The 11929-nt window shown below is 42.7% G+C and overlaps 1 protein-coding gene across 1 annotated transcript; it reads left to right on the top strand.

The window, feature by feature from the left end:
* The first annotated feature begins 155 nt into the window (after positions 1-155).
* On the top strand, positions 156-10503 carry ppwd1 (peptidylprolyl isomerase domain and WD repeat containing 1). The gene is made up of 11 exons (XM_037692480.1): positions 156-314; positions 407-509; positions 2381-2484; positions 2571-2691; positions 2786-3233; positions 3304-3494; positions 7241-7430; positions 8943-9124; positions 9206-9287; positions 9357-9539; positions 10255-10503. Exons 1-11 carry the CDS (start codon positions 182-184, stop codon positions 10396-10398), a joined length of 1881 nt encoding a protein of 626 aa, XP_037548408.1. The 5' UTR covers positions 156-181; the 3' UTR covers positions 10399-10503.
* The last annotated feature ends 1426 nt before the right edge of the window (positions 10504-11929 follow it).

The raw sequence follows: 11929 nt of genomic DNA, 5'->3' as shown, positions 1-11929 counted from the left end.
AAAGAATAAAACCTAAATTTAAGTCTAAATCGTGGTCTACATTATGAAAGAACAATAAATTGTAGATAATTTAAGACTCGGGTTTATTTCTATTTTCTATACGAACTAAACTCAACAGTCTGAGTATGACCAGATGAACCGGAAGCACCATAACCCGGGAAGGACCACAGCCTTTGCAGTAATGGCGACGGATGAAAATAATGTGGTGCTGAAGCGAAAAGCTCACGATGGCTTGGATGTAGATGAGGAAGGAGAAGATGCAGAGTGGGTTGGACCCATGCCGAGTGAAGCAACAAAAACAAAGAAACGAAAAGGTGGGTCTCTGAGCTGAACTCGGATGGTTTGTCAGTCTTGCGGTCCGGCGCTAATCAACACTGACTTCTTGTTTTTGTTTTATTTTCTCCAGTTCTTGAATATGAACGGGTCTACTTGGACAATCTGCCATCAGCTGCCATGTACGAGCGGAGCTACATGCACCGAGATGTTATCACGCATTTAGTTTGTTCCAAGTAAGTAATTAAACACAAGCGGTCTTTTCTATTCAGTCTGTAATACAGTGACTGCAGTGTCAGAAAACAAACATGTTTATGAGACATGAAATCAAAGTCCATAATTTGTTATTTTTACAGCAATGTGGGTAGAGTTTAATAAAACAGAGTTTTGACACCCAATATTATCTGGATTGGCGAAGAAATGGGAAGTTATGGCCAATGTAGTCTAGAAAACATACCCCCCCCCCCCCCCCCAACCTTGAAAACAAAAAAAGATAATTGGATGAAAATTTCATAAGTAGGAAATGACTTGTTCTTTATATTGACTACCTAAATTCATTACTAATTAAATGACAACTGTAAACTGTGTAATCCAGGACTTGCATGCAAATGAAATAGGCACTAATATTAAAACATCCATCCATTTTCTTCCGCTTATCCGGGGTCGGGTCACGGGGGTAGCAGCTTAAGTAGGGAGGCCCAGACTTCCCTCTCCCCAGCCACTTGGTCCAGCTCCTCCGGGGGAATCCCGAGGCGTTCCCAGGCTAGCCGAGAAACATAGTCCCTCCAGCGTGTCCTGGGTCTTCCTCTGGGCCTCCTCCCGGTGGGACGTGTCTGGAACACCTCCCCAGGGAGGCGTTCAGGAGGCCAGATGCCCGAACCAGCTCAGCTGGCTCCTCTCGACGTGGAGAAGCAGTGGTTCTACTCCGAGTCTCTCCCGGATGACCGAGCTTCTTACCCTATCTCTAAGGGAGAGCCCAGACACCCTGTGGGGAAAACTCATTGCGGCCGCTTGTATCCGTGATCTCGTTCTTTTGGTCACAACCCAAAGCTCATGACCATAGATGAGGGTGGGAACGTAGATCGATTGGTAAACTGAGAGCTTCGCCTTTTGACTCAGCTCTCTCTTCACCACAACAGACCTGTACAGCGCCCACTTCACTGCAGACGCTGCACCTATCCGCCTATCGATCTCACGTTCCATTTTTCCCTCATTCATGAACAAGACTCCAAGATACTTGAACTCCTCCACTTGGGGTAGGACCTCCTCCCCGACCCAGAGAAGGCACTACCCTTTTCCGGCTCAACACCATGACCTCGGATTTGGAGGAACTGATCCTCATCCCGGCTGCGTCACACTCTGCTGCAAACCGCGCCAGCGAAAGCTGTAGATCACGACCTGATGAAGCCAATAGGACCACATCATCTGCAAAAAACAGAGAAGCGATCCTAAGGCCACCAAAACGGAATATTAAAACTAGATGGGGAAAAAAAATAGATTATCCAGGGATTATAGAAAACTGCTGTTTTTCATCTGCCATGACAGGGCATTAATCTTCATCGTGTTCAGGGTTTCAAACACATTTTCAGCATCAGATTATCATGAAAGTTAGTCAGTATTTGGATAAAATATTATATTTTGTCTACCATTCGTTGATTGATTGCTGTAAACACAAACATGCTTTTTAAGCTTGTTGAACTGGAGCAACAATTTTATCACCAATGAATGGCATGAAAAGTCTGCAGAATCCAGCCGATCAGAAACAGGTGAAAGAGTAACTTCTTGGCTACGTCAAACAAAAAATTCCGAGGGAAATACCCCTGGGGGCTGATGAGAAATGCAGTAATTAGAGGGAGTCATGTGCACTATGTACACTGGAAACATACACTGGCTGTGTCACAGCTGCACACGTCAGCTGTGACACTGGGATTGTCTCATACCTGATGTATACAAATGTGTATATGCACACGTGTATATTCAGAGGTGCATACATACATATTAATACACATATCTATTGTATCTGTCTATGATTTATCCTGACTGCCAACTGGGTCATCGCTTGGCTGACTGAAAACTAATGCGCTTTGTCTTTCTCTCTCTGTTTTAGGACAGACTTTGTCATCACCGCCAGCCAAGATGGCCATGTCAAATTTTGGAAAAAGAAAGAGGACAATGGAATAGAGTTTGTGAAACACTTTCGAAGCCATCTTGGTATAACCTGAGATTATATGTCGTAAGCTAAACAGGAGAAAAACTTTTTTTTAATGCATTTACTGTTTTTGCTCTGTTGTGTATAGGTGTGATGGAAAGCATTGCTGTCAGCGCTGAAGGAGCTCTTCTCTGCTCTGTTGGTGATGATCAGGCCATGAAAGTATTTGACGTGGTCAACTTTGACATGATCAATATGCTGAAGTTGGGGTAGGTTTAAATGAAGTACACAGCAGACAGTAACCATTTCTATCTCATGGACTGTAATTTGATTGATATTCTCTGTTCTCATCTGTATTTGTAGATTTCATCCAGGCCAGTGTGAGTGGATATACAACCCTGGAGATGCTATTTGCACTGTGGCTTGCTCAGAAAAATCCACAGGGAGGATCTTTGTGTATGATGGAAGAGGAAGCAACGAGCCCCTTCATGTCTTTGACAAAATGCACTCTTGTCCTCTGTCCCAAATTCGCTTGAATCCCAAATTCAGAGTCATTGTGTCGGCTGACAAAGCAGGAATGCTCGAATACTGGACAGGCCTTCCGAACGAATTCAAATTTCCCAAACACGTGGACTGGGAGTACAAAACAGACACTGATTTGTATGAGTTTGCAAAACATAAAACCTATCCTGTTAGTCTGGCCTTCTCCCCTGATGGGAAGAAAATGGCCACCATAGCTTCTGACAGGAAAGTGAGGATTTTCCGTTTCCTGACTGGAAAACTGATGCGAGTGTTTGATGAATCTTTAACAGTAAGTCCACCCACCCTTATCAGCCTCTGTATTTGCTGAGTTTTTGTCTAACACCTGCTTTATTTGTCAGATGTTCACAGAGTTGCAGCAGATGAGGCAGCAGCTGCCCGACATGGAGTTTGGGAGGCGAATGGCTGTGGAGAGGGAACTTGAGAAGGTGGATGCTGTCAGACTGACAAATATTATCTTTGATGAGACGGGCCACTTTGTTCTGTACGGGACTATGCTGGGCATCAAAGTCATCAATGTAGAAACCAACAGGTATGTCTCATGGGAGCAGAGGAAGAATAAGTTCAGTTGGACGTAGGGGTGGGCGATATGGCTCAAATATAATATTGTGATATTTCAGAGCATTCTGATGACGATAAATTTCGCGATATTAAAAAAAAAAAAAAAACAGAAATCATAGTTATTTATTTGCCAAAATTAACTTAACATGTTGTTTTGCCGTATTATATAAAAACTAAAAAAAAAACAAGGGGCAATTTTACTGAAATTACTTTATTTAGTAAAGTATTCAGTCTCCAAGTATAAAAATAAAAAAAGATCCCTCTGTTATTTAGATTGAAAAAGTCTGCACAAAATATAGATCAACAAAATCCACCACAAAAACTAAAGTGCAGGTGAAGTTTCCCAAAATAACTAAATAAAATGAAGCTGAAGATCTGTTGAATATAAATGTAACATACAACAAAATATATGTTTCCTTTAAATGAGTTATAACTTCCAGAACTTGTAACAAGGTGATCATCTGACCCTGAAGCTTGTGGTGTTTCAGCTTCTTCTGTTCCTGCAGGAATGGTTCGTTTCTCTGATGCTCTGGCTCAGATCACCTGACTCTGTTCTTGCTCCATGGACTGTGGATCTCAAGAGACAGTTTAGCTGCGCGTGTTTGTACCGGCAGTTTAGAGCGGGGGAGACGCAGCCTGCACCGGCAGCTCAGAGCGGAGTGGGGAGAGAGAAAAAAGACGAGTGGCAGCATCGGGCGGGGGGAAGGGAGAGACAGTTGATATGTCTGTACCTGCAGTTTAGAGCTGGATGGAGAGACGGCTGAGCCGCACGTTGTTTGTTTTTAGCTAGCTAATATTGCGCGCAGCTAATTAGCATCACACCAGTACCGATGGGGGTGGGGGTGGGGGGGGGGTGCAGTTTGGTTTGATCATTCGGCGCACTCGGTTCTGTTAATGGGGCGGGGCGCCCTGACATATTACGTCATGAAATTAGCATATCATGAAATCATTTTTTTGCCCGGGCAAGCGTTTTTTACCGGTATTATCGTGAACGATATGATATGGCCCAGCCCTAGTTGGGCGTGATTCATACAACAGGTCTAACATTAAATATGAGCTGTCGGGTAAAAACAGTCAGCTTTAGTCTTGTTAACTGAACTGTGTTGTGTTATCAAGCCAAGAAAAAAAAGGCTTTCAGAAGACTCCATTATAGTAAAATAAATCCTACTGTGATTTCAAACCACCTAGAAGTGGAACTGTTGGGTTATTCAGCAGAAGAGAATTCCTAAATTCTCATCACGGTATCTGCAAATAACTTTGCAGGGGAATATTTACAAAGGACGTTTTAATGAAAACTCAAAGCAAATTAACTGAAAGAAAACTTAATGTAGTAAACCTAACAAGGTGGAGTCAGGTCCTCTGGATGGATTCTTCTTTGTTAAAATGTTTCATCTTTTATCCAAAAGACTTCTTCAGTCTGAAGCGCTAGACACAGAGCTCCTGGGAAACTGCTGCTGCTGTATACATCACCACCCTGTCCCTGCAGCCGCCGTTTGGACACAAATCTATCGTGAAGAAAGAGCCACATTTCAGCAGACAGTCTCCTTCCTCTGTGCACGATCTCCATCCAGGAGTTTTTGGCCATTTGACTCATTTAGTGTGTTTGAAGAGTCATACAGCTGAATGTCTGAGTGCATTTCCACATTGTCGAACACGCCCACAAACTTCTGATCAGTCACACAATACTTGGCGCATACGCCTGTAAGGAAAAAGTTCGGCCAAGGCCTTGTGTCGAGAAGGAGCAGGCGAAGTTGCTCTGCGATGAAAATGATGCAATTTTCGTCACAACTACGACTACGAGAGACGATTTTGGCATTTCTGATGGAGTATGCAGGGCCCTTCAGTCTTATAAACAGCACCTTCTCATAGTGGATCAACCAGTTTGCTGGTGGGGCGGCTGTGGCTGAGTGGATAAAGCAGTTGTCCTCCGATGCAAGAGTTGGGGGTTCAAATCACCAGCAGTCACATGCCGAAGTGTCCATGGGCAAGACACTGAACCCCTCATTGCCTCTGATGTGTGTCCCATCGGTGTATGAATGTGATAAAGCTCTGATTAATCTCTTTAGAATGATTTGTTCAATTAGCTTTGTAGAGATCTAGTAGAGTGCTGTATGAATGGGTAAATGAGGCACAGATTGTAGTGTAAAGAGCTTTGAGTATCTTGAAATAAGATAGAAAGGCGCTATATAAGTACAGTCCATTTACCATTTACCATCCAGAACTAGCTGTTCACTTGATGGAGGAGGACCATCAGCCTAACAACTGATCGTTAGTGCCCTGATGGCCTCTTGCTATTCACAGAGGGCTGAGTGATACTAGAAATAACAGCATTGTAAGAGGGGGACAGTTGAACATGGTGGCCTCCACCCCTGTATGGTTTCTCTTCACAAAGATGGCTTCCTTCACTCCTCTCTCAAACCGGTGAAAGAAACTCGTGGAGAAACTCTCAGACTGAAAGAAACCCTTATTTTCTACAGGTCCTCTCCCACTTGAACATGCTGTCTGACACTAGTTGTTCATTTTAAATCAGTCTGACTGATACTGAAGAGAATTACTTAAAAATCTAGATGTTGGGAGAGGATTTTCCCACCTAGACTGAATGTGCTCTCTGTCCAAGTTCAAGTATCTCAGGGTTTTCCTCATGAGCTAGTTTTCTCTGCATGCACGCTGGACTCTTCCTTAAGAGACAGGGTGAGAAGTTCAGTTCTCCAGGAGAGACTTGGAATAGAGCTGCTTCTCCTCCACATCCAGAGGAGCCAGTTGAGGTGGTTCAGATATCTGGTAAGGATGGACCTTGGGACATCAAGCGTGTCCAACTGGGAGGAGACCTGGACACGCTGGAGAGACTGTCTTTCAGTTGGCCTGGGAACACCTTGGAGTCCTCCCAGAAGAGCTGGAAGAGGTGGAAAGAGATGTCTGGACCTCCCTGCTCAAACTGCTGCCCCCAAAACCTGACTCCAGATCAAGATGATGGATGGAACTTAGATAATACAAGAAGAATGATATAAACTTTACTGTCATTTAAAATTGTACAGTGCATCATGCAATATTAAACAGAATTGAATTTCTCCTCAGCAGTGTAGGAGTCCATACTGTACATGAATTTTATAGACATAGGTGTTTTGGAATGTGTGAGTGTTTCTGTTGTCACTTCATCAGTGACCTGAGCTCGGCTGTCTAACAGCTCGTGGGATGAAATTGTTGCAGAACCTGGTGGTTCTGGTCCTCAGGCTGTGGCACCTCCTGCCAAAGTAAACCGTCCATATTGTGGGTGTGAGTTGGACCGGTAGATATTCTGCCATGTTAAAAACAGTTCATTTTTTAAATAGAAACATTTATAAGAGTTAAATGAAGAAAGGTTCTTGTATATCTAAATTATAAATCGGTAAGGATAAGAAGACAAATGTTTGTGATATTGAGTGTAAGTTTATCACTTACCACATGTCCTTTTAGTAAAATTACAGCTATATTCTCAGAAAAAGTTAGCTTTTTGTTTTTTGTTTAGCTTTTTGTCTTGCAAAATTACAATTGAACTATTTTTGAAGAAAAAAAAACATGTTTTTATTTATTTTTTTGTCTGGTACATGTTAGACTTTTTCATTTACACTGGTTTTAAACAGGAGTGCTTTCCCACATGAATTTTTATTTCAGCTAAACAAATAAAAATGCTGAATTGAAGCAGAAATATTAAAGTCTTTTGTGGCTTTTCTTTAACAGATGTGTGCGAATCCTTGGAAAGCAAGAGAATATCCGAGTGGTTCAGCTTTGCTTGTTCCAGGGGGTTGCAAAGGCCATGAATGTGGCCCCCACAGTGGAAATGAAGGCCTCTGACAACCCCGCCCTGCAGAACTTGGAGCCCGACCCTACCATCTTCTGCACTGCCTTCAAGAAGAACCGCTTCTATTTGGTGAGAGAGCTGGATTTTAATCTGAACAGAACACAGCTGGCATTAATTAAGAGTCATCGTGTGAGGTGTTGTGGTCCTGGTAAAGCCATCCAATCTAATTATGATACACGGACTAAATAAGGGTCCAATACTTGGACCCACTTTTACTGAACAGAACTTTACGGCAGTTGTTTTGTAGTCTACAGATGAGTTTTGCTTTTACCCAGCGCTTTTCTTTACAGTTATTTAATTATATGAAGGAAATGTTTAATGCACAGAGTTAACTTTGTATTTGCAGTGGAAAAAGTCAAGAGTCCAATAAAACCCATCAGGGACCATTACAGCCGATGTGATACCTAGAACTAAGAGCTGCATTGAAGATTTTAATTTTATCTTATTTTTATTCTAATGAGATCTGAGAGTTACATTTAAACGTTTTTTTGTAGGGGTATAAATTATTCATATGTGACCTGCGGGCCTTGAGTTTGACACAAGCTTTCAGCTGTATAAACTAACAGAACCAACAACTGGGCTTACAGTTATATATTAGTTAGACTGGATATTATAAACAGAGTCAACAGTAGCTAAGTAGAGAAAACAAACAATACCAATAAAAAGTAGACAAATGTGAAACACCTGCTGAATACATTTCATCTTCACCAACTTGGCACAGAAATGTGACGTGGAGTTTCCTCCAGGTGCGACAATGTTCAGTCTGGTCATCTGGACACTTTCTTTTTTGTCAATTTATTCCTATAGCACATGAAAACAACAAAAGCTGACCAAAGTGTTTTACAGTTAAGACAGATAAAAAGAGTAAAAAATGCATCTAGTGCCACTCAAAAACACAAAAAGTTAACAGTAAAATACAACAGTTTCTTTTTTTTTTTTGCCCTCCATCCAGAAGGCATCATCAGCCTGAGGAAGCCAGTTGCATTGGACAAAAAAGTTTTACCACTCAGACTAACATGCATGTTTTTGGTCTGTGGGAGGAAACCAGAGAAACCCACGCAGCACGGAGAGAACATGTAAACTCCACCCAGAGCAGGCTGGGATTTGATCCAGTGGCCTCGCTGAGAGGCAACAGTTCAGCCAACTGAACCATCGTGCCGCCCTGTAAAATCCAAACGTGCTAAATATCACAAATCTCATCATTCGCTCTCGGTGCGTCTCCATCGCCGCTGAACTTCCTTCAACTTCCACGTCTTTTTCTCCTTCATCGACCTCCAGCCCTGTACAACAGAAATGTGGTGGTCTCTCATGGTCAAGTCCCTGGCATGACATCACACGCCATATATGGAAGTGAAGGGTCTGTTTCCAAAGCAGACACTGAAACGACTTGAAATTGTCACAAAAACGAAAGTTTTTTTAAACAGTTTGTGTTTCTGACACAGAATATGATTCTGTATTTGTAATGACTCGATCAGCTGGATATGGAATATGGAAAAATGGTCCGTGTTAAACTTTAAAGGTCTGATATAAAAGGTGGTCTTTTCTTATTATTGCTCATCATGTTTTTCTGTTTTTGTGAAGTTCACAAAGAGAGAACCAGAAGACACAAAGAGTGCAGACTCTGACAGAGACATCTTTAACGAGAAGCCTTCGAAGGAGGAGGTGATGGCTGCCACTCAGGCTGAGGGTCCCAAGAGAGTGTCTGACAGCGCCATCATACACACCACCATGGGAGACATCTACATTAAGCTTTTTCCTGTGGAGTAAGTGTCCACTCAACACTGAGGCTTTGTGCAGAAGGTCTGCCTCCGTGTCTTATCTCAGGATAACATCTGTGTTTTTAGGTGCCCAAAAACTGTGGAGAACTTCTGCGTTCACAGCAGAAATGGATACTACAATGGACATATTTTCCACCGAGTCATTAAGGTAAGTGTTTTTCTTTAATCCGTTACCAGAGCAACAAACAGCTGGGTTTAAATCTGTCCTCTTGTGCAGAGCTTCATGATCCAGACAGGAGACCCCACTGGCACAGGCATGGGAGGAGAGAGCATCTGGGGGGGGGAGTTCGAGGACGAGTTTCACACCACCCTGAGACACGACCGCCCGTACACGCTCAGCATGGCGAATGCAGGACCCGGCACCAACGGCTCCCAGTTCTTCGTCACCGTGGTCCCAACTGTGAGTGGCCTGGTTACCAGTTTACAGACAAAGTGCTGGCATGGAGGCTGTGGTAACCATTTAAATACCAAAATCAGTTTGATCAAGATCAAACTATGACTTTTGATTTAGTCATTTTTATACTTTTCAAAATATTTTATTGTATTTAAAATAAAATTCCCCATTAAAATACATTTCATCAATTCCTTCATGAACACTGTTCACTTTAAAGTCGTTTTTTGTCTTCTTATGTTATAATGTTAGCTTTGAGCTAACTTTAGCATCTGTTTTGCTCATTTTAACGTCTCGTTCATAAGTTTTGGCTTCTGTTTGGGTCATTATATCTTGGGTTCTACTCCTTTTAGCCACTGTTTTTATTAAACTACCATTCCTGCATCTTGTAGCTTATAACTACAGTTTTCTGCTTTTAGCTGTTGCACATTTTAGGCTCTTCTGATCAGTTTAGGCTTTGTTTTGCTTGTTTTCGTGTTAACTTAGTTTAAACTACTTCATATATATACTTTATACCAGCATGACGCATAAAAGAAAAAGACAGATTCAAGTTTGTATCTAAACTAGAATTATACAAGAACTCAGTTTCTCCCTTAAAGAAACTGGACCAGATGACCTGATTTAAGGTTTTTTGTTGTTATCTACCTGGATGATTGAGCTTACAAACCTTTTTTTCTTTATACCAGAACTCTTTAATTAATTTTATTTTCTTGTTTGTTTACAGCCTTGGCTGGACAACAAACACACCGTGTTTGGAAGGTGCACTAAAGGCATGGAGGTGGTCCAGAGGATCTCCAATGCCAAAGTCAACCCCAAGACAGACAAACCGTATGAGGACATCAGCATTATCAACATCACCATAAAGTGATCGTCGCTCTGTCTTGTTCTGTACAGTGATGGTTATTTTTTACTGACTCATTAAAGATGGTTTTAATGGATTGTAGGAAATGTTAAAAGTTGAAATGAGAATGAACGCTGAAACAATCGGAACAAGTAGGGAAAGCTGGCAGAAAAACAGCTATAAGCTAAAATTACCTTAAAGCTAAAACTAACGAAAGGTAGGCAGCTGGTAGACAAAAGCCCAATAAAAAAAAATAGCCAAAAACCAACAGTTGTGGAGAAAAGGTGTCTGGTTTGGGAACCTCAGGGTCTCTTCTCTGCTTTTTGTTTCTGTTGGAGTCTTGGGGACCCTCGGTGTGCACTGGGGCGGTTCACAGCCGAGTGTGAAGCAGCTGAAATGAGTTCAGTTCCTGTAAGTCTGAGGTTCTCGATGGGAAACGGGTGGAATTCCCCCTGTGAGTCAGGGGAGAATTTGCCTCAGGTGGAGGAGTTCAAGTGTCTGTGCGTCTTGTTCACGAGTGATGGTGGGATGGTGCAGGAGGTGGATCCACTGATTGAGACCTCATCCTCAGTAATGGGGGGTTGCTTCAGTCAGTCTAAAAGCAAAGCTCTGGATTTACTTGTCTGTCTTCGTTCCAACCTGTGGTCATGAGGTTTGGATCAAGACTGAAACCAGGTCCTGGATCCAAGCGACTGAAGTGACAGAGCAGCTCTGTGGGGTTCTGCAGCACTTCTTCAACCTTAGCCTGACCCAGGAGAAGGTTCCAGTGTTGTGGAAAACATCCTGCCTTGTTCCAGTGCTAAAGAAACCTCACCCATCAGTCCTCAATGACTATAGACCTGTTGCCCTAACATCCCACATCATGAACGTCCTAGAGAGACTTCTGTTGGTCCACCTGACTAAACAAGCACATATCAGGACCCACTGCAGTTTGCTTATCAGCGTGGACTTGGAGTTGAAGATGCCATCATACACCTGCTTCAGCAAACTCCCTGTCATGTAGAAAAGGCAGACAGCACTGTGAGAGTCATGTTCTTTGATTTCTCCAGTGCATTTAACACAATCCAGCCTGATTTGCTTTGTCAGAAACTTCAGAAGACTCAGGTGGAGGCATCAACAATCACCTGGATCAATGACTACCTGATGGACAGATCACAGTTTGTGAGACTGAATGGTTGTGTGTCTGACCAGGTGGTCAGTAGCTCAGGAGCACCACAGGGGACTGTACTCTCACCATTCCTTTTCACTCTGTACACCTCAGATTTCCAGTACAAAACAGACTCCTGTCATCTGCAGAAATATTCTGATGACTCTGCAGTAGTCGGGTGTATCAGAGATGGACAAGAAGCTGAGTACAGGGAACTGGTGGACCACTTTGTGGCATGGTGTGGAAACAATCATCTCATCTTGAATGTGAACAAAAAAAAGGAGATGATTGTAGATTTCAGGAGAAACAGGAACAGGTTCAACACTTTCCATCATGGGAGAAGAAGTGGAGGTGGTGGAGAAGGATAAATACCTTGGAGTTCACCTGGACAACAGACTGGACTGGAGATGC

This window comes from Nematolebias whitei, chromosome 18 (assembly GCF_014905685.2).
Source record: "Nematolebias whitei isolate Nwh7 chromosome 18, NemWhi1, whole genome shotgun sequence".
NCBI classification, from domain to species: domain Eukaryota; kingdom Metazoa; phylum Chordata; class Actinopteri; order Cyprinodontiformes; family Rivulidae; genus Nematolebias; species Nematolebias whitei.
The sequence above is the reverse complement of the archived record's forward strand: the minus strand, read 5'-3'. Positions and strand labels throughout refer to the sequence as shown.

Excerpts from the sequence above, each read along its gene's own strand:
- ppwd1 (XM_037692480.1), top strand. The coding sequence starts at position 182 with ATGGCGACGGATGAAAATAATGTGGTGCTGAAGCGAAAAGCTCACGAT. Across the intron at positions 3,234-3,303 it reads TGTTTGATGAATCTTTAACA|ATGTTCACAGAGTTGCAGCA; the intron begins GTAAGTCCACCC and ends TTTATTTGTCAG. Across the intron at positions 3,495-7,240 it reads ATCAATGTAGAAACCAACAG|ATGTGTGCGAATCCTTGGAA; the intron begins GTATGTCTCATG and ends TTTCTTTAACAG.